The following is a 22,118-nucleotide window of genomic DNA, read 5'->3' as shown; positions in this document are numbered from 1 at the left end:
GGGAGAGTGCCCTCGGGTTGGTCACGAAGCACGCCCCGACACATGCCCCCCTCGTTAGGCTTTGCCGTAACGCCTGGCAGCAAAACAAACCCCTTTTTCTCAAGTCCAAGCCGGCAGAGCGGTGGGGGTACACGAACGTTCTCCATTTCCATTTGGAGACAAAACTCCCTCCCTGAGGGACATCGTGGCTGCCTTCCCAGAACCGCCGGCGAGTCCTTTCAGAGAGCGGCCAACGTACTTTCTGGAGGGTGTTGGTGTGGGTGTGCGTAACCAGGGCGGTGCGGCGCAGAGGTGCCGGTGTCACACCCCTGCCGTGTTTCGTAGGGAAGGGGGTGGGAGGGGAGGCTGGGCTGGGCTGCACCGGCGCGGCCAGGCGAGAGCCTGCGGTGACGGGGCAGAGGTGAGCTGTGTCCCTGAGGTTCTCTGCAAGGCCTTATGTTTAAACTACAGCTGAGAAGATACGTAGTATTTCCACCCTCAGGGTGCCCTATAATCAAAATTCGCTGTCCAGATAGCAGAAGACAATATATCAAAGTTGACAAAAAAAGGCGCTAACAAAACTTCAGAGGGAGCTGCAGTCGGTCTCTCCTTGAAGTATTTATTCATTCAGCAGCAATTCAGGAGGCAGTCCGCGGCCATGAAGAGAAACCTTTCATCTCACAAACGATGGGCTCCGTGGTGGAAGACACCACAGGGGCAGGGAGGTTCCACCTGCAGATGGACGGTGGCTCCAAAGAGCCCTGAAGGTGCTAGGACGTGCCGGCGTATGCCTGCGTGTGCTTGACCCAAACTAGGATCTGAATTTTCGGGTTGGGGGGTTTCTTGCCACAGTGAGTTGAACTGAGGTACAAAACCAGAACAACACGGTCGTTGGCCTGCAAGGAGTAACAAAATCCAGCCCACAGTGCGTGACCATTTCTTCCGAGTCAGGTCCACCTGTGTACTAATGCAGCTTTTGAGAGAAACCCAGTAAAAATAATCCTTTGCTTCCTTAATTTACAACTCTATAATAAAGCATAAGCCTGCTTAGATGTACTTCACAGCACAGCAAAACACTCATTTCACTTGCCAGTTAAATTTTTTGTTTAAATTAAAAAAAACCCTAAAAAATAGACTAGAAAACTGCTACTGCCCTTTAAAGGCACATTGTTATTCATCATCAGCGTGTTTTAGTTTCCACTTTAGGTAGCATATGAAGGATTAGGATTTCAATGAAAGAGGGGGACGGAATAAATTGCATCCTCTACCAAAGAACTGCCAGACCTTTTCAGATGGGTGCATACCACGAGCCCTTCCCATGTTAGTCAGCTTTATCTAAACCTTCCAAAGCAATGTCTGCCCCTGAATTTCATGGGTTTCGGGGTCAGTCACAACAGAATTGTGGGGCTGGGGAGGTCAGAGGCCATTTTTGTCAAAGGGTAGTGACCTTAGCAGCAAGAGGTAGCCCGACAAAAACAGGATTCATGCTAGTGAATGGAGTTCTCACTGCTCTTCCCCCGCTGAGTCTTTTTTCTACCTGGTAATGAAAAATCTTGAAGAATTGTAATGGATTTTTGTATGCATACATACATACATGTTTGTGTGTGTGTATACATCTATTTAAAAATATTATACATGTTATGTTAGTTATGCTATAATATATAATATTACAATATATTATATTGTATCTATTCCTTCTATCTATCTTCTGTTATATGTTTTAGCCCGTGAAAAAGATCACACTTTTAATAAAATCTTTATTTGTTGTGAGAAGAAAGAGAGGAGAAAGACAGAAAGTGAGCAAGAAAAAAGAAAAAAGAAAAAGAAAAGAGAGAAAAAAAAGGAAGAAAGGAAGAGAAAGTGAAAAAAAGATTGAATATTTTGACATGTGGTATAAAAGCTTCTTCAGAAAGATTTGTGTAGTCACATATTTACTTTATATACCCATAAATAGGTGGCTAGGCAAGAACCAGCAGTTTCAGTTACCACGGTCAAGGGAAGGGCTTAATCAACAGGCTGCGGGCTCTGACTCAGGAGGCTTGGCAATTTGTACTAGGATGATTTAAGAGATTCCTGCCCCTAACTAGCCATTCTACCCCGAGGTTATCATCCTCTCATGAGCTGCTGCACTTCACAGCCTGGTACATACCCCTGTGACCTGAAAGCTGTGGCAGCTTATATTAATATGGTGGGTTCTGACCTGCGGTGGTCAAGGAGGGGGCCTGCTTTCCCTTGCAGTGCTTCTGGTGCAGATGGTGATGGTGACCTCTGTAGAGCTGTGTTCGGTAATCTATATATTGCTCCCCGTGAATGTCCAGTTTAAATTTCAAAGCCCTCGTCAGGAAGCAGTTCAAAGGTAGTTGGAAGTGCACGTTCAGACTCCTGTGGCATCAACACAAGTTTCTAAATGAATTAAAAAAAAAAAAAAAAAGAAAGACTGTGGAGGTTCTTTTGCAAAAGACTTTGAAAGCCCTATCTGACTGATGATGTTCTGTGGCTCTTTGTTATGAGCAGCTTTGTGGTGCTGCTGTTGGTCAAAATTCCTTCTCTCAGCACTTTGCGCACGCTGCTGCAGTTGTCCACTCAGAAAGTCTTTATTATTTCTGGGGCTGACACTGTGTCCAATATCCATCCTCCTTCCTGAACAGTCTCCCTGGGCTCTTCAAGTCAGGGTAGCTGAGTTGTCCTCAGATGTGTTGAAGGATATGACACATTTGTATACTAAAACAGTCTCATTTTCTCCTCTCTTTCAGTCAATGGGGATTAGGCTTTATTTGGTTTAACAAGTTATTGTAAAAAAATGTAGGAAGTGCTTCTGGCTTCCCTTGAGTGGTGCTGGGGTTCACCTCCATCCTGATCCTTCCAAAGACCCAGCTTCGAGTTACTGGTCAGTTCTGCCCACAAACGTCTCACCAATGCATCTGGTCCTCGGAGGGACCACGGCAGGTCATGGCCAATACTCCATCAGGTAACTCGAGATTAATTGATGTTCTTGTAAATGAGTGAACAGGGTCACAGTGGGCTCTTGGCAGATGCGATGCAATGCAGAGATTTGGAATTCGTTGGGGAAGAGAAAGTGGATTTTTCTATTCTAGTGACACTACATTTCCCATACTAATTTCTCACAGTCTTGATGAGGCAGATATTTCTATGCTTGTTAATAATTAATAGGCCAGAATCAATGCTTTGGTTTAAGCACCTTCAATAACAAAATGCAAAGTAGGACTTTGGTCTCAAACACATCAAAACTCCAGCCGCTAAAGACTGGCCACTAAAAAAGCTTCCTCACATGACTTACCTTCTCCACGTGTAGACAATTTTGCCTGAAGGTAGAGTTAGCCTAAGCCCGATCTCCCCTGTCCTTCATAAAAGTGAAGAGTGAATGTATATTGGGTAATCGCACCAGCTGACAAAGGTAAAATTTCAGGAGGTCTGTGACACTAGCCCAGGAAACAAGATTTTCATCAGGTACCTAAAGGTAGAGATAAGCTCCCGCTGTGTCTCTCAAAATCCCACCAGGACCTTGGCCGCATGCTTAAGAGCCTGGACACTTGCAAAACCTGTCCTGGAACCCCTTCCTCCCTCAATCCTTACAGTTTTCCAGCTCATTCCTGTAGTTACTTTAGACCCCAAACTCTCACCAGTTTACCCGCTAGTTGAACAGACAAGGTCTGAGAATTTTGCCACCTTATTTACTCACCTAAGGAAAAACGACTTTTCCGTTTCCAGTGTTCCAGTGGCAACGCGTTTGTTACAAGGCCCTGTAAAGAAGATAGCACATCTTACCTGCCTCAGTGAGTACACTGGCTCGGGTGAGCAACAGCAGCAGGACTTAAACCAAACAATATAAAGTCATTGATCTATTCAAAGCCTTGAGCGCTTTCGGCTGAAAGCACAGGTGTAGGGCTACTCACTGGCTGTGAGTTATATACGTTCTCAAGTCTTTCGTTGGATAAAACCATACATTGTCGCGTTCGGGGTTTTTTGAAGGTTTGCTTCTGTATTTAAGTAAATTTAAATGGTACCTATTTAATTTCAAGAACTTTATTTGAGTGTGAAAATCCCTCATATATCTTGCACAACTGTACAAATAACACTTTTGTCCATTTTAGGCATAAACGTGGTTATCATCACACTGGGTGCTATCAAAGATTTTATTTACAAAACAATTACTAAAATGCCTGATGTCATATTTCCATTTATTTATTTCTTACCCATAGGGTAATAGGTCCACCATAATTGCTTGGTGCATTTTATAATACAGAAGAAAAAGCTATGTTAATAAAATCTAACAAAACCTCACAAATAGCTACAAATCTGACAGAAAATGTCTAAGAAAAATTCTCCCCAAAATACAATACATTTTTCCACACATACACAGTACAGAATAAGTTCAAAGGCACAGCTTTGAATTTTGCTTTTGTAGAAGTATATAGAATTATCACCACGTGAAGGAATTGAGAGAACAGTTTCATACCTGTCAATAGGTAATTAAATGAATAATCATGTTTGCATTGTCATTTTCTTTACATAATTGCTTCATATCATCATATTTAACATATGTGGCTCTGAATCCAAAATCTTCCCAGTCCCCAAGTCCCTTCTTAACCTTGTCATTACTGACCAGAGAAATTAGATTTTTCCAGGTTGTGCAAACTTAACACAAATACATATATAATAAGAACAATAGTCAACTTAAGGCAGTGTATAGTTCAATGCTACATGTCTTTTCTTCTCTTTTGTAAAGATCAAACTTACTGGATCAACAGAAAGGTGCATCAATATACAAAGTTAGGTGTAAACTGAAATCTACAGCAACACATGTCTTTTAAGGAGCCAGATAGAGGAATTGATATGAACAAGTGATGACTTGGCAGAATGGTTTTTAAGGAGCGTATTAAGAGCTTAAAAGAAGAACAGATGACAGAGTTTTGCTGAGGGTGAATTTCCTGTCTTTAATTCAAATTATAAATAGGTCCCGTTCCGGCACTTTTTTTGTAAGAATTATTAACATTTGTCAATAAGAGAGGGCGGCAAAAATGGCTCACTCAAACCGACATCACACAGGGTTGGCCCACATGCCAGAATTAAAGAAGGCACAGATTGGCCCGAGAAGTGGTCTAGAAAAGCACACAATTCTTTTTCGGCTACAGGAACATTCAGTCATACTGGTCTGCAATCTGCCCACATTATGAACTACGTTTATCTGCCCAGGATCTTTTCCATCTTCACCTCCCTTGAAGAACGTCCATGAAAAGTCCCACATAACATAAAGTTTTTAGAACTCTTTTAAGTATATGGGCTTGGCTGATACCAGTCATTTTCATTTAGCCCAACCTGTGGTGGCTTCCCCATTGATGTAGGCAAAGCCGGGAAAGTGTTGCATGTGCTCATATTCAGAATTCCTGCGCGTAGTCAAGGGGGTGTACATGTCACTAGAATTTCCATATCTTGTGGAGTGCATGGATGGGCTCGTGTAGCAGGAGTTCGCGGCCGGGACCTCCGGCCAGCGAGGAGTCACTGGTGTGGGATGCAGCCTTGGAGTACTGCTCATCAAACAGGGCTCCATTCTTGATGTTGGGCTGTTGAAAGGGTACTACAATAAAAACAAAGAGAAACAAATGGAAGAATTATCTACCACATACTTAGTTTTAAAATAAGGGCTGGTGGTATCACAATTCCGTGTTTAACAAAACCAAAATCATATGAATTAGCAGCCCTCCAACAACTAGGTAACATACCGAAGGTGGAATATCAGATAACTGGTGCCTGCAGTCAAACCAAAGCGTCAGGGAAAGTCTTGCAAAGCAGTCACTGCTTTTAAATATTGAATTAATTTATCAAAGAGCTAGGTACTGGCAGGTATATCAGGGAGCAGAAAAATAAATTTAATTCACCTCATCTTTTTCTCACAGCTTTCACTTGGAAACTTGCTATTCAGTGAAAAAAAGAGTATAAAATATCCCAACTCCTGCTCACTCAACCGAGTTTTGAGGGAGGAGAGCAAAAGGATCTTTATTACTGGAAAGGTGCCTTCCCTTTTAAATGTTCACAAGCCATCCTGCCAGTTTCTGCAGAAAAATAGTATGGTCTGGCCTCAGAGCGAGCAGCTAACTGGAGAACTTATGAAAAGAGGCAGGCAGAAGAAGAATCTCTCTATTCCCCAGCTGTTCACAGTGACAGCTGGAAACTAGAAATCAAAGAAGTTCGACAAATGCCTCCCACTAAGGAGAAGATGTGCTGAGGATAGGATAGGCAGGAAAACAGGGAACAGCTTTTGCCCTCTATAGCCACAGGCTGCCCAGCAACAGAAAGTAAACTGTGCTTACGAGTGCTTGCTTAACATGTATTTCTCTTATTGCCTGTCTTACAGGAGCAGATCATCTGTGTGCTGTGCCTAAGAAATGGCTCTTCTTGTTTTGCCCTCCTATTATCCATCTGCATCACAGAGGTGGTCAGGATCCCCCTTCCCCTTGACCAGCCATGTATCTTCAGAGCTTCTACATTTTACACACAAATGCATCCATACACACAGGGCTGTACCTTTTCTACAAAAAGTGTCATAATTTTAAATTTCATGATCTTGGATTGTTTGACACTGTGATATCTCCTTAACTAGAAAGCTGTCACCAAAGTAGGACTATCACTTCTTCTGTTGCTTACAAACCTTGCAAGCTGCATGCCAAAATTTTCAATGGCTGAGGACCGTAAAACCCCTTCCCCATATTTTGGAGGGTCATGGAGCGAAGAGCTGCCGTGATTGTTCCTAGGAGGGAGACGGCAGTGATTCCCAAAGGGTCTCATTACATTGCTCCACTGACGGATGGGGCTGAGGTTAATCAGTTGCGTAAGTGGGTCCCCAAGGGAATTGCAGCAATGCCTCCATGAGGAGTTTCTGCTGGCTCCCTCCAGACTGCAGCCAGGAAGGCAGCCCTGCCTTGGCAAACCTATTTGAACAGTTCACAAGCCTCAGGCAGCTCAAAAGCCACACGCTGGCCACTCCTATTTAGAGAGGAGAAAGAGAAGACTATTTTTGACCAAAATACTGTAGTTAGTGATTTAGCATATTCCACCATGTCCTGGGGAAAGAGGCCAGTTAGCAGATGAGAGACAAGAGAGTAAAGCTGTACAATGCATTATTTAGCATATACTTCTCAACGCCACAGAGACTGTGGATTTACCTGCGCAATCAGCTGCTGAAACAGGCAGGTAAATGGCAGCACCCTACTAGAGCATCAACACTTCAACTGGTACTGCTAATACAGCAATCAGAATAAGCTGTATCGGCAACACCGGCAACAAGTCTATACAAGATCATCTAAATTTCCATCTTCACCCCAGCAAAAGGCTTTTCAGTAGGAAAATTCAGCAGAGCTTAGGCACTGGCTGCAGAAAGCCGCCTTTGCAGAAGAATCAAGTTTGCAGACTTGCTGGCTTTCCAGAAGCTTTTGCTGAAGATAAGAGCTGCCTGTGCCCAGCAACAATGAAACTCAAGCTTTGAAGTTTTATATGAGGTGATCTGAATTTAGGATCATGGTTCTCTCCTTTAACTCATTAATTAAGGACAGGGCACTCTGTCAAGAGACAAACAACTTGCAAGTAGAATACAATTCGCAAACAGAAGAGGTTCCAGAAAAAGTTGAACAATTTTCATATTTTTAATGTTTGGGAGACTAGCTAGTAGATTTAGGATGCAGCTTTCCTGGTCTGCACCGGCAATACGCTGAAGTAATTTTCATGCTAGTGTCTGCTGACTGCCTTCACCTGAACATCTTGGTGAACAAAGCTCCTGCCGTAATGAATACAGAGGAAACAAGTTGTCATGTTATTCACTACAGCTTCAGAGTTGAATTCGTCTCACCTAACTTTACTTGTCAAAAGTCAGGCATCTAATAAAAATGAGTAATTAGTGCTCTGTCTACAGCCACCAGAAGAATTTATCAAACCTCGAGACAAATATTTAAGACAGAAGGTGGCCCTTTTCTTCCTCCTGCTATGTGATGTAATCCGTTAGTTAGGTTGGCTCAAGTTAAATAACGGTCCCTTTTCCGTAGTTGTCAAATCCATAAGTTGTTTTTCCTGGCTGATCTCAAATGTCCCACTAATGACTGTGTGCAAAATGCTTTGAGATGGTAGGAGTCAGGACCAGGATGGATCATTGGGGAAAAACCACACCACACAAATAATACATTTTTAACTTTCTGTTTTCTGTATGTCACCTGTGGAGCTGCAAGATGTGGGCCAAGCTAGAAACATTCTTCTTTGTCTTCAGTAGAGTTTTACTTGATACCAATTGTTGTGGTCTCTGCCTTTATTACCAATTGATCTATACCTGAAGTCACTGTAGATTCTTGTATTAAAGAATATACCTACAACAAGATTAATCTAGACTTTTGCCATAATACAGCAATGATTATCTCTTGTCTTCTTCCCAATGTGATATTTGATCTGCTCTGCTGTTAACCATTACAGAATCCTTTGCCATCCTGACTCAGTGCAATTTTCCTTTGAGGTTGTGAAACTGAGGTTGTGACTTACAACAGGGGAATTACTTGCTTTCATACCCCTTACAAATGCCAAAAGAAAGCCCTGGCTTCAGCCAGGATAATTTGCTACTTGATAATTTGTAGACTGCAAAACTTTCATCTATGAGCAAGGGGAACAAAATGAACTCTGGGAATATTGTGGTGGGTCTCCTGGTTGTACATGGTGTTATGTGGGGAAGCCACATAATGCCTTTTAGGTAGTTTGGACCTAAACCTGTGCCGTTGGGGGAATGAAACCTTGGCTCCCAGAATGGACTTCAGGATGCACTGAAAAGGAAAGATAATCCTCCTCCTATCTGCAGTCAAGAGGCCATGCTAAGGCTTACTGAGAAGGCAGGGCTAATGACTGTGTATGAGGGGACAGGATACAGTGTGCTGCTTTTCCTTTTCATCAAGCGCACCCGATGCAGCTGTGTTTATGAATGTGTCATGAATGTAAAAAGAATAACTGCTTGAAAATAACATGGACCCTAAATATCTAGTATTTTACAATAAATTCTGTTATGACTGAATGCAAGATGGAAAGTTTTGTAATGGTAGGTCAGCTAATCGCAAATGAGTCAGTGACTTCTTTTTCCCTGCAGTGAAGAGACTATTGAAAGACAATATTTTTAAAGTACTCATTGGCCCCTGCCTGACTATTAACTCACCCAATGAAGCATCTATTCAGCCTTGTTGGAGTGTCCAAAGCATAGCCATCTGGGCGGATGCCTGCCCATGCTGCCTGAATCACCTTTCACACTCTACATCCGGTTTAATGAAGAGTGCTTAAGCATGCTGAACTCAAAACACTGGGGCCCAGTGATCTTTGCCAGATATAAAAGCGACGTTTGTTGGAGGGCTCTTGACAGGAAATTACCATTTTCTGGGTTAACTCACACTTGCTGCTACTGCTGCCATTAGACCTAGACAAGAAGCCCTTTAAGTCTGGGAGACTTTGAGCAGATTATTGTTAAGGCCTTGCCCAAAAATGTAAAATTAATTCAATTTCTTTTAGTATTATTTTAGAAAATACAACGTTAAATATGTCCTCCCATGAAGTGAAGACTGAGTTCCTGCAGTGTGAGGATGGAGAATAATCTCTTTATTCTTACCCTCAACTTACTGACTGATTATGCATGGAGGTGAAAGGTGTCTCTGTCCAAACGGCAAAATATTTTCCTTATGAATGTGGCTCTGACTTTACATTGCATTAGCTCACGCTTTTGCAGAATGCTGTAAAGTTAATGTTGTATGTTAGCCACTACTTTAGGACTTGAAAATAACTCATACCAGAAATTATAGCAATTGTGAAGAACTGGCTGTAAATTAACTTCGTAAAAATATGCTTAAAATCTCAAAAAATGACATAATCAAAACTATTGATTGATTGCATCTTTATAACCCTTAATTTGATCCTTTTCTCCACAAATTGAAGCTTATTGAATATTAGTCTGTCAAATAGGTTGGCTAAAACTTTCAAGTCAATCTAAGTGATTTTGGTACTTTTGGGAGTGGCGTTTGGAGCCTTATGAAAATGTTATTTGTAATTATTTAAAAAGAAGTTAAGACATCTGTTTCCTGTTGCATTCAATACATAATTACTTCAATTACATTCTAACAATCTCAAGTCTGTTATGAAGCCATACAGTTAGGAACAAGGATTCTTCTTGCCTGGGTGGAAATTGGAGAGTATTTTTTTCTTTCTGTCATTATTAGCTGTTTGATGACAGAGTGGTTATTGGGAAGGGTATATTATTCTTACTGCATTGGTATAGTCATGAGCTTATACAGTCTACGTGCTGGAGGGACAAGAACTTTTCCCCTTCTTTTTTTTGTGAAGTAGATGGGCCAGAACAACGTGAATGGACACTAAAGCATGGGCTCTGTCTGGGAGAGGATTTCTTTGGGTCCCCCACTGTAACAAAAACCAGCTATTACTTTCTTCCCCTACTGCCCCCATATAAAACCTGCTGTAGAGGCATACGAAGCGAAGTGAAGACATGATTGGGTAGAATTGTGGCATGCAGCATTGCACAGAGAAACCAAGTGGTGCTGCAACTCATGGGGCATTTCTGGGAAGTTATGCGAGACCACTGCAGTCCTCAGAACAGTTTAGGAGAGTCAGAGTACAAACACTGCTTAAAGCTCCTTTAACTGTGGCCTGAATACTGTGCTCTGCCTCTGAGAGGTGCAGATCCAATCTACCGTGTAACAGCAGATTGTACTACTGCAGCATTTTCCAGACTGGTTTGTTCTGTCCAGACCATGGAAGTAAACTATGCTCTTCATAAACCCAATCTGTCAACAACAAAACAGCAGCGCAAGCACTTCCTGATACAAATGTGCTTCTCCCAGTCCCAGAAGTTGATTAGTGCCTCTTGAGGGCAGAGCCCCAGGTCAGGAACAGCTGACCCTGGCTACGCTCCTGAGCACAACAGGAGATGATAGCTTAAAAGCAGCAAAAAAAAGAAAAAAAAGCTTGTCTTTAAGGTGGGAACTGCATCTCAAGGAACAAAAAGGGAAACACTGCTATGCCACTTCTATGGCTCTCTGTTAAGTACCTCCACCTGAGATACAGCATTTGGAGGTGGTTGCTCCATTTTGGAAGCGCAAAGAAAGAAAAGGTAAAATAAGGCTGTGTGCAGCGCAGGGTCTAGGAGTGCTTCCCAGATCTAAGTGGCTGATCTGGCAGCTTCTTGACTGAGTCCCTCCTACCTACTCTAAGATCAGGTTTGCATAGAAAGGCTGGAGGTGAGCTGCCAGCTCCAGCAGGTTCCCTGCTCAGCACAGTTGAGAGAAAAGGACTTTCACATGCTCCCCCGACTATGCCTGCCCTGCAGTGCACATGCAGTCCTTAGATAACTCCTATGTATAGAGCATCCATCACAAGAGAAACTAAACAGATGATAACTCTTAAGTCTGGAAAAGAGATGACAGGAACAAAGTGAGAGGAATGATACAGGTCTATAATGTCTTGAATGGTGAGAGTAGATAGGGAATGAATATTCCCTATTCCTCATCACCCCAAAAACATAGGACACCCAATGCAATTATGAGATAACAGACTTAAAATTAACAAGGTAATATATGTTTCATGCAACCCATCCCCAAGTCTATAAGTATAAAAAAGCTAAAAGAACTAAAAAGCTCAAAGACAGGGTAATGGAGAGTGGTTTACTACAAAATACGACAGTCCAGCTGCTGCTTCCTTCTCAGGCTGTCCCTAGGCCAGCTCTTGCCAAAGGCAGCGTGGCTATGCTGGTGAAAGGACTGCTCCCTACTTACCCTATTTCTAAGACTTTTCCTCCACACATTTGTTTCTGGCCATTGCTGGAGGTAGGACCTGGATAAATGGACCTACAATATGATTCACTATAGCCATGCATTAGAGTACTTACACATCTATATCGTATGTTTGCCGTTTTTTTGTACTGCATGTACAGTGATGCACATTCATATGGTGTGCATCTTTATATGTTACCAGATATATTAAAATATAAAAATATATACTGCTGCGGATTTCTCTAAGTACTCTTCCTACTAAAAGTGTTATCCTTGTGATTTACAAAGAAAAATTACTGCAGCATGAATGACTTTGTGTTTAAGGGAGAGGTGGAATGATATGAATTGAAATATTTATGGATAGCCTGCAAGAAGATCAAGACCTGTCCAGCCAGGATGAAACTTGCAGACAAAAGCTGTGATCAAAAGCCAGTCAAGTGTACATTGTGGAGGTGGATTAGGTGGTGACTTTGTGAAGGGGTTGCCTTTGAAGGGGGTACCTCTCTGCTAAACTCAGCATAGGTTGATAAGAACACTCAGAGGCTTTTAGACAGAGTTGTCTATTTTCTACCCTGGCATCTGGTACGTAAAACTGCAGAGGCAGAGAACTGATGAAACATAGTGTCAGTATAGATGTGTTTATGTACACACATTACACAGTCCCCTTCTATATGATGATAGAGTAGCATCGTAGGATTGTATGCACTTCTGCACTGTGGCTTAGAGAATTAAGTAGTAACAAGTCAATATGCAGATCATTTTTCTTTATTTGTGTGCCAGGCTCCTGGCCAGTAAGCCAAGTCAAGAAATGAGCAATCAGGCTTGGAGTTACAAGGAAGCAACTGTTCTGAGAACTATTCACAGATGTTGATGAAAGAAAAAAAAAAAAGTCAGATTAAGACCAAGGTTTGAACAGACTGTCCCTGTCAACAAAAAGGCTCTTAGCCATCAGTGGGAATCAGTCAGCCTATACTGCCAGGAGGAGCCAGTTTTAGGCTTATGCTGGGTTAGTAGCTGCAGATATTACTTCAGCAGAACATTTACTCCCCTATAAATTTTTTTACAAGCCATCTCCTCCATTTTTTTTTTTACCTTCTTGTCCATCTGAGAGCCACTGATCTTTATGAAACTATGAGCTACTTATCAAAATTTCTATTTAGCCCAAAGTCACAAGACATTTATCACATTCCTCTGTGAGCCAAGGTAAGCTCCAAGACTGTCTCGGAGATGGGAGATAACAATAACCTCAAGGGCTCTCACCATTCTGTTACGGGACGGGGTGTGAGTGAGCATGCAGCTGTGACACATGGTGCTTCAGCAGTATCAGCCTTAGCAATTACTGCTGTCTCTTCCTCTAACACTAGGGGATTCAAATTACCCAGAAGCCTCTCACTAACATGGACTTGCCACTGGTCAGGTGAGTTAGGCTTGGCTTGGGACCCAAACCTGCACTTTTCAAGAGCTGTACATAGTACAAGATCTACAGCTGTGTGACTTCTTCCCCAGCACAGCCCCACTGTAAGGATTCCAATGACAAAACCACAGTAGACATCCTAAAATTAATACAATGCAACCATCATTGTACTGTCAGGTTGGGATCAACATGCTACATGTTGGCAAATACAATTTAAAGGGTCACTTGTTCCCTTCCCTTCCCCTTTCCCAGCTCTTCAGTTCCCCACTTCCGCCAAATAAAAGTTATTCCCTCCATCCCCTTTGGTCTAATTCCACTTTTTTTGTTATGGTGTTATTCGAGACCAAAATACTAATTTATAGCTGCAGCCTAAAACCCACCTCGATTACACACAGCCTATTTCAACTCAGGCCCCTGTCTGGGGCAAGGACTCTCTCTGAACCCATGTTTGTAGAGGAGAACTTACCCCACATACAGATTTTTTTTTCTTGGGAGTTAATCCCTAGACACTATCCTAAAGAGCATGACAGAATATTAGCAAAGTTGAGCCAGAGGTCTATATTTAGACTGAATGTAGATTATAACAAAGAGTTCTTTTGAAGAGTTATGGTCAATGCCTTCCTCTTCTCAACTGATTATATTACCACAGCCGTACACATTGCATCTCCTCCGGTTTCAGTATAGTGGCAGCTGTTTATGTATTCATTGCAAATTTGGCTTCCCGTATTTTGATTTTGCAATGTCATGAGTCCTACTGCAATTCCTTGCACCATGTTCCCCTCAGAAAGTCCGCGAGAAAAAGAATAGAATCATAGTAGTTCCCTAACATCTTATTAGGGATGTCTTATGAACTTTTTTTTTAAAGTAGCTAAGAAAGGACTTATCATCAGGGCAGGCATTTTGCAGAAGCTCACTTAGCTTTAAAAAGAATGTCAGAAAATTCCATATTAAACCATTCAAGACTTTTAGATTATTTTTGAAAGTAAGGTTTCAGTTTGTAGTTCCTGTCAATACAGAATGAGCGCGTTGATAGGGTTTTGTTAGCTGTGTCCTGCTGTGAGATTCCATCTCAGTTTACAAGCAGCATGAGAAAGAACATGCTAAATACAAGTTGAAATCATTTTGCTCTCAAGTGTGATCATTAAAGTATAGCTGTTCTTCATGTATGTTCAGGACAGTTCAAGGGCTAGCAAGAGAGGAAGAAATGATCTGACATCTGCACTTGTAGAGACAGCCTACTACAGTATGAAAAATTATTTCAGTGTATTATTTCCATATATGTACTATTTCCATATAACATATTAACCAGGGCATGAGTAAACTAAAAATGTGTTGATCTTGATTTGCTTTATTTATTTCTTGCTTAACTTGTGCTGTCTACGTCGGTGTGACAGACAGTTGTCAGAGGGTAGAAAGAAACTTCTTGTGCGGGTGATAACATTTCTAAACAGTAAAAGACAAATTCTCTGTTTTACACACAGATTCATGGCTTTACAGACCATTTCAGAAGCAGCACTCGTGGGTTTTCTGCAGTAAAGGATAAGAGAGAGTAAAGAAAATTGGTGAGCCAATTTTAAGTCAAAAAGTGATGCATTCTGGAAAAAATCTTGAGATGACAGGGTAAGGCCTGTACTGAAAAACTAATGAATACAAACCTATCACAGGACACTGTACTTAAACGTTCACTCACTGTTCCTATTGAAGATACAGCAGCTGCAACAACCCTCAAATAAATCCTGACACCTCATGTAGTCTGATGGACCAAGTGCTACACAAAAGGATGAGAAGTTGTAGCCTTGTTCTTTCCATGAGCTAGGGAGTCATTGTTGAGCTGGTCCAAATGAGCTTATTGGTTTGTATAAGACAACCTTCCCAGCAGATCTCAGAAAGCTTTAAGGAGATCAATACCATTATTCTTATCTTACAGCTGGGGAAATGAAGCATAAAAAAGAGAAGTGACTACTCTGAGATCACCTGGCAGACTGATGCCAAAGACCAGAATGAGATGCAGGTTTCATGTGTTCTTGTCCAAAGCACTATCAAGTTCACACCTTTGCATTTGGTATGAAAGTGTTGCAGTCCAGTGACGATAGTTAAGCATGGTGGTCCCTAACATACTTGTATATATTTCCAGTAGATAAAGCATAAGAGGTGCCATGTGGGTGGAATACCCCAATGCCATCTCCTCCTGCCTGTACCCGCCTTTTGCAAATCTTCCAGCAGAGAGCCCAGAGAGCAGCTTCCTACACTGGGGAAGCACCAGACGCATGATGTACTGAAGCCCTTCTACAGTGGCACTACTTTTGGACTGTTGCCGAATATCATCTTCATACTTAATCTGTTCTGGTTCCTACTGGCTCAGTTTTGTGAAGAGAAATAGTCCTGAAATAGTTACTGACATAATTTCTCAGCATTATAGTAGGAGACTGTAGCACACAGATTAAACAGAACGTCTTTGCAGTGGCGTCCTGAAGTTATTCAAACTATATGCAGAACTCACAATTTTGGCAAATCCCTAAACATACGTATTCTCAAAAGCAGAGGCCCCAGAATTCACTATGGCCTCTGCATCTTCCTTCAACTATATGAAAACACTTTTACTTCTTGTTACGAATCCCTTTCTGTTCCCAACACCTAAGAAACATACAACTAATTATATTCATTTTTGGTTTAGCTACTCCTTAACAGAGAAACACTTTCTATGATCCAGGCTGCTAAATTTTAGAGTTAGTACTTTAAATTCACAATCTAAAGCTATTTCTGATAAAAGAATCTCCACCAAAATGAAAAGATATTTAGGTAACATTAAAAAAGAAAAAAATTAGGGACCATCAATGACTAGACTAATGACAACTTATTGATTCAGACAACTAATATGCTGATAAATTTACAAGCACAACTTTACTTAAAATGTTGTAGCAAGCATTGTCAAGTAATAAATCCAACTTACCTGCGAAGAGCTTCTGTGGTAAGCTGAGTAGTGAAGTGGTCCAGAAATAGCAGTATCATGTGGTAAGGATGGATACTGACTCTGCATTGGATGGGGATGCTGGTTGCTATAGCTACCATAGTTGTAACTTCCTGTGTATCTAAAATCCATTTAAATACACTATTTAGTATGCATAATAATTGTATTCCCACTAATAATTCTAGAACTTCTATGAAACATACAGTTGCACTTTTTTAATAGGAGAATGATATTTTAAATAACCTTTTAAAAAAAGATATTTCCCAGCTTAGCTGGGAAGCAGATGCCACTTAGTGAAATTATGTGTTCAGCACAACAACAAATAGAGAGAATCAGCATGTTTCTGTGAGTAATTTTAAATTGCAGACTCCTTTGTGCACTTTCTAAAGAGAAAGTGTCTTTCCCTTTTATTATTATTTTATTGCCATATTCCTAGTAAATTACTATCCAGGCTGAGGAAGTATGGTAAGATTTGACTTAAAGAACTATGTTGTGGAGTTCGACTATCTTCTTGCACTGGGGTCAGATGTTCCTTTTTTGGGAGGGAGAGAGATGTATTAATTTGCATCTGAAGCACACAGCATACAGCTTTAGCACAGCTGACTCAAGAATAGAGTGGGATTTGAGGTCGGAGAACCTGCCTATTTTCTTTTTTTTATCCCAACCCCTTGTCTAGGGACAGCCAGGGGTAAAGGAGGGAGCAGTTTCCTTAGCTATAAGAAACTGCAGGGTCAGTGTTTGTTGGCCACCATTATTTGGGCCATTCACTAGCAGAAGATGCATGGACACTTTCTGTAACCTCCCCATCTTTGTGTAGCCATGTGAACATTTAATGCTAATTCAGCACAGAAGTTTAAAGGTTCTTAAAATAACGCTATTGAGATCATAGAATCGTAGAATGGTTTGGCTTGGAAGGGACCTTAAAGATCATCTAGTTCCAACCCCCCTGCCATGGGCAGGGACACCTTCCACTAGATCAGGTTGCTCAAAGCCCCATCCAACCTGGCCTTGAACACTTCCAGGCAGGGGGCATCCACAACTTCGCTGGGCAACCTCTTCCAGTGTCTCGCCACCCCCACAGTAAAGAATTTTTTCCTAATACCTAATCTAAATCTACCCTCTTTCAGTTTAAAACTGTTACCCCTCATCCTATCACTACACCCCTTGATAAAAAGTCCTTCCCCATCTTTCCTGTAGGCCCCCTTCATGTAATGGAAGGCTGCTATAGGGTCTCCCCAGAACCTTCTCTTCTCTAGGCTAAACAACCCCAGCTCTCTCAGCCTATCCTCACAGGGGAGGTGCTCCAGCCCCCTGATCATCTTTGTGGCCCTCCTCCGGACCTGCTTGGTGAAACAGTGAAACACAAACCATGAGAAACAAACAAACAAGGTAACCAATTCATTGTGTGAGAAAGAACAGTTATTTGTACAGACCTATTCTTTTTCTGGAAACTTCAATGTAATTTTTACACTGGGTACAGTTTAAACTTCTGTTATTCTTTTGATCTTCTGATGGTATTCTAGAGATACCATGTCATGTCTTATACCAGACAACCCAGCAGATCCAAAATGAAAGCAGAGCACCCCTTCTAAAAACATTTTCAGCACATAAGGCCCTATGTCCATCTTCATTGTTCAACACTGAGCTCTTATTCTTATATTCACTTGGGCTTAGCTGTAAATATGAGTGGTTTCCATAATCTACCTCAGACAAGCTGGTGTCCACATAATACGACTTTGATAGTCTCTCTGTGGAGAGTGAGGGAGAGAGGAATGGCTATGTTATGGAGCTGTTGCACACTGTTTGTGGTAGGCAGACATCTTGTGTTTTAATTCCTTTGACACAATAGACTGGTAAATAAGATCTGCAACAGATGGTTTTGGCAGTCTGCATAAACCTGACATTCACGGTGCAGCCTTCTCTGCTTGAAGAAGATGCTCACCTATCTAGTCCCTCCTGTAGTCTGGGGTGCCCTCGGACTCCCAAACAAAGCCAAGTCCTGTAAGGCAGTGTTTGCATTTCATGTTTTCTCTAGTCATTAAGGATGCTATGTCCTAGTCTGGAAGCTATTGATCCTATCTCCTTCTTTCAAACACTCATCACTTTGCTAAAATATAGCACTTTAATTCACTTGAGCATGGAGTTATAAAGTTTCTTACCCTAATCTCTATTGTGTACTTTTGGTCCGGGAAGCTTCCTCTTTCTCTCTTCAACTTCAGGAGAGAGAGCACTGAGGACCTGAGAAGGAGATGACCGTGCTCCTTCAAGGCTAGTATTCTCCTGCCTGTCTGAAAGTGCTTGGCTGAGGAACCCTATATCTCTCTAAGAAGAAAGTGTACCTGAAAAATCCAACAAAAATATTTTCTGCCAAATACCATGTCTTACAGTGACTTCTGAACCACATCTATAGCTATTGAGTAGTGAGGACAACACACAGATGGCATGTCTTTGGGGAGGTCCAGCTGGGAACTAGCAGTTACTCTAGAATCTAGCAGCTATGATTCAGAAAGAACGGTCAATTGATCGTACAGAACAAAGTCCTGCATCTGGGATGGCACAACTCCTGCAGTGGTGCAGGTTGGGGGCCATTTGGAGAGAAAGCAGCTTTGCTGAAAATTGCCTGGAAGTTCTGGTGGACAAAAAGTTGAACGTGAGTCACCAGCATGCCCTTGCAAGCCCTTGCAACAAAGACGACCAGCTACATATTGGGCTGTATTAACAGGAGTGTAGACAGCAGGCCTAAAGAACTGATTATTCCTCTCTATTTGGCACTTGGGAGACCACATCTGGAGTATTGAGTCCTGTTTTCAGCTCTCCACTATAAAAAGGACATTGGCATACTGGAGCAAGTCTAGTGGAGGGCCGTCAAGACAGAAAGGGGACTGAAGCATGTGACCTACAGGAAAGGAACTGGGTTTGTCCAGCCTTAAGAAGAGAGGCAAAGGGATGATCTACAACTATCTAACAGGAGGATGTGGAGCAGCTAGAGCCAAACTCTTCTCAAAGGTACAGTGATAGGGAGACAGGCAACAGACACAAGTTGGAACAAGGGAAATTCCAATTAGATACAAAGATATTTTCCTCTACTAATACCACAGATTTTCCATTTACAGTCCTGAGACACCACACATGTGGACAGTATCACTGTGGATTTAGAAGAAGATTTACTGGAGTGAGCTAGAGTAGATTACGAACCTTGTGCTCTTCTCCAGTTTCTCAAATCTATGTTAGTATTACTTGCTATAAGGCTTGTTTTAATACTGGGGAACAGATCATGTAGCCCTTTCTTCATTTGTGGTAACATGCCTTTGGCCTTAATCAGTTTTTATTTTACAGGGAGCAGTTTTTATCATTGAATTTAACATTTTATTTTCTAAAACTGGCCAGAAGCATGAATAAAATATTTGTACAAATCAATCCAACAGTCTATATTTCAGTCTATAACAGTCTATACCCAAGTCTCTCTTGGGAGCTACTAGGGCTTTACATTGTTCCAAGACTTCAGTTCTTAAATGTCTTTACATTGTGGAATACTGTGGTATTAAGTGCTCTGATCTTTTAGGTATTCCCTTTCTATCACAAGGTACTTTGTAGCCTTTGTATTTCACAGAGGATCGTCTTTAGTGTGCAAGATTGGTAGGAAGCCCAGCAGAACTGCTGTTAGGAAACCTTCAGGTATGCTGAGCGGCTAAGAGTCTGCATTTGGTGGGAAATGTACCTACAGCAGGGGAATGGCTCATGGCTTCCATACTGCTTACGCTCTCTACTGGGCCCTTTTGCATGGGAGTGAGGCTCAGTCTTTGGAGCTACAGCAGCTGCTTGCTCCATTTCTCTCTTCTCCAGAAACGTGGAAATCTTAGTGCAGACTTTGATCTTCTCTCTCTTTCTTTCCAGGGCAGCCATCTGTTTGAATCTTGCATACAAGGTAGCTTATTTTTTCTTTTCCTCTCTGAAGATATGGTTCTTTAATGCTTTTAAACAAGCTCTGCCTTGAATCTTTGACTGTACCTTCCATAAGAACTATATAATGAGTCTTGTGCTTCAGAAGACCATGGGTGAGGTCACTGGATTTCCTTGCAGACATTTCTTCAGGAACATGTCTCTACAGTCTGTCACATTAGATTCAAATCATATAAAAACTGAAATACCAATATGCTGATTTTGCTGTAGATACAAAATAAGTAGAAATTGTAATGATTCAAAAAAATTTTATTGGTACTATATAGAGGGCAAATGAGATCAGGAAATCATTGTGATAGAAGCCATGTAAACACAGATTCACAGAGAGGCCCTATCCCTATGAGCTTACAAAGTCAATTCCAGAAAAGAAGGCAGATGTCACTGAAATGTTTAGAAGCGTCACCAAAATGTTTCTATCCCTGTGTCACACATAAAACCAAATGGCAAAAGAAGTCAGATTATAGACGTCTTTGTTGCCTTTCAGAAAAGTCAATTCACCCAGACAAAATGTTTCCTCAAATCACCTACCAAAGGCAAGAGATTCCTTTAGTAACAATGAAGTCTCATGTGTATACATATATGTATTTATACATATATTCAATACCTTACTGTGGTCTGTTCCAATTCTTGCATCCTGTTAGCTCCTGAACCTCCCTGCTGCCCTGTTTCTGCCTCCACTGAGTAGTCATATTGCTGGATAGGAGAGATGTTCCATATCTCCATATCCAGGTTTCTGCAGGAAGGGTTTAGCAGTGACATTCCAACACAAATCCAAACCTGTCCACATCCAAGAGGGAAGGAGATGCGGGGTTCAAATTAATCTACTGTCACCCTGCCAAACAGGATATAATCTTCCACACTGAGAAAGCACTTCTGCAAGGGTAATGAGTATGCAATGAGACTGAGGAACTCAGTAAAGTCTTTTGAACATCTTGCTTCATGTCAGCATCTGGGCATTTGCTAATCCTGCTATGTGCCTGGCCCTTCTCCATCGATTATTTTGTGATTGTTTCTTTTTAGTTATGGATGTGTATGAGTTATACACTTACTCAAATGAGGATGGCACAGAAGAAGTGTTGCTTGATGAAAAGAGCACTGAGAGACTTAGTCTGAGTTTCTGAAGTTTTCCAAGATCAAACAATGTTATGTAAATTTCTACTGTAATTGTTTTAGTTGAGAGCCTTGAGCAAATTTTGGTGACAGAGATGGAATTAGATTGTGGTGAAAATGTGGCTATTTTTCCAAACTGTGGACACTTTCGATTTGCAGGTTTAACAGTGGTCATAGAATCACTGAAGCTGGAAGAGACCTCTGGAGATTGTTTAATCTAACCCCCCTGCTCAAAGCAGGGTCCGCTAGACCAGGCTGCCCAGGATCATGTCTAGCTGGGGTCTGAATATCAGAAAGGATGGAGACTCCATAGCCTCTCTGGGCAACCTGTTCTAGTGTTTGATCACACTTACAGCAAAACAAGTTGTTTGTTTGTTTGTTTGTTTATGTTTAAATGGAATTTCTTGTATTTCAATTTGTGCCCATTGTCTCTGGTCTTGTAACTGGATACCACTGAGAAGCATCTGTCTCCATCTTCTTTACAGCCCCCACTGGCTATTTATACACATTGATAAGACCCTCCCTGAGCCACCTTCTCCTGAGGCTAAACAATCCTAGCTCTCTCAGCCTCTCTTTGTATGACAAATGCTCCAGTCCTGTAATCATCTAAGTGGCCCTTTTCTGGACTCACTCCAGTATGCCTGTGTCTGTCATATGAGGGAGCACAGAATTGGATCCAGGGCTCCAGATGTGGTCTCAGCAGTGCTGAGCAGAGAAGGATCACTTCTCCTGAGACATGGTATAGTAGGATAGTTCTTTGGACACATCTAGCCTTTGGGATAGAACATGGCACAGGAAAACAGGAATCAGGGAAGAAATCTACTGAACCTTTCTCTTTTATAAAATATTCTCCAGGTCTACTGTGTTTTTAGATAGA

At 41.6% G+C, this 22,118-nt stretch overlaps 2 protein-coding genes across 2 annotated transcripts in view; both read right to left on the bottom strand.

Moving 5' to 3' along the window:
* The window catches only part of RIC8B (RIC8 guanine nucleotide exchange factor B), a 46,221-nt gene extending 43,291 nt beyond the window's left edge, over positions 1-2,930 (bottom strand). Inside the window, exon 1 of the mRNA XM_009333066.1 lies at positions 2,893-2,930. Coding sequence (XP_009331341.1) covers positions 2,893-2,930 — 38 coding nt within the window. The remainder of the gene's footprint in view (positions 1-2,892) is intronic.
* Positions 2,931-5,148: 2,218 nt separating this feature from the next.
* Positions 5,149-22,118, bottom strand: part of RFX4 (regulatory factor X, 4 (influences HLA class II expression)) — an 84,700-nt gene continuing 67,730 nt past the window's right edge. Inside the window, exons 17-18 of the mRNA XM_009333065.1 lie at positions 16,154-16,292; positions 5,149-5,575 (exon numbers count right to left, since the gene is read on the bottom strand). Coding sequence (XP_009331340.1) covers positions 5,303-5,575; positions 16,154-16,292 — 412 coding nt within the window. The 3' untranslated portion in view covers positions 5,149-5,302. The remainder of the gene's footprint in view (positions 5,576-16,153; positions 16,293-22,118) is intronic.

Source organism: Pygoscelis adeliae, unplaced genomic scaffold (genome assembly GCF_000699105.1).
Source record: "Pygoscelis adeliae isolate BGI_AS28 unplaced genomic scaffold, ASM69910v1 Scaffold38, whole genome shotgun sequence".
Taxonomy (NCBI): Eukaryota; Metazoa; Chordata; class Aves; order Sphenisciformes; family Spheniscidae; genus Pygoscelis; species Pygoscelis adeliae.
The sequence above is the reverse complement of the archived record's forward strand: the minus strand, read 5'-3'. Positions and strand labels throughout refer to the sequence as shown.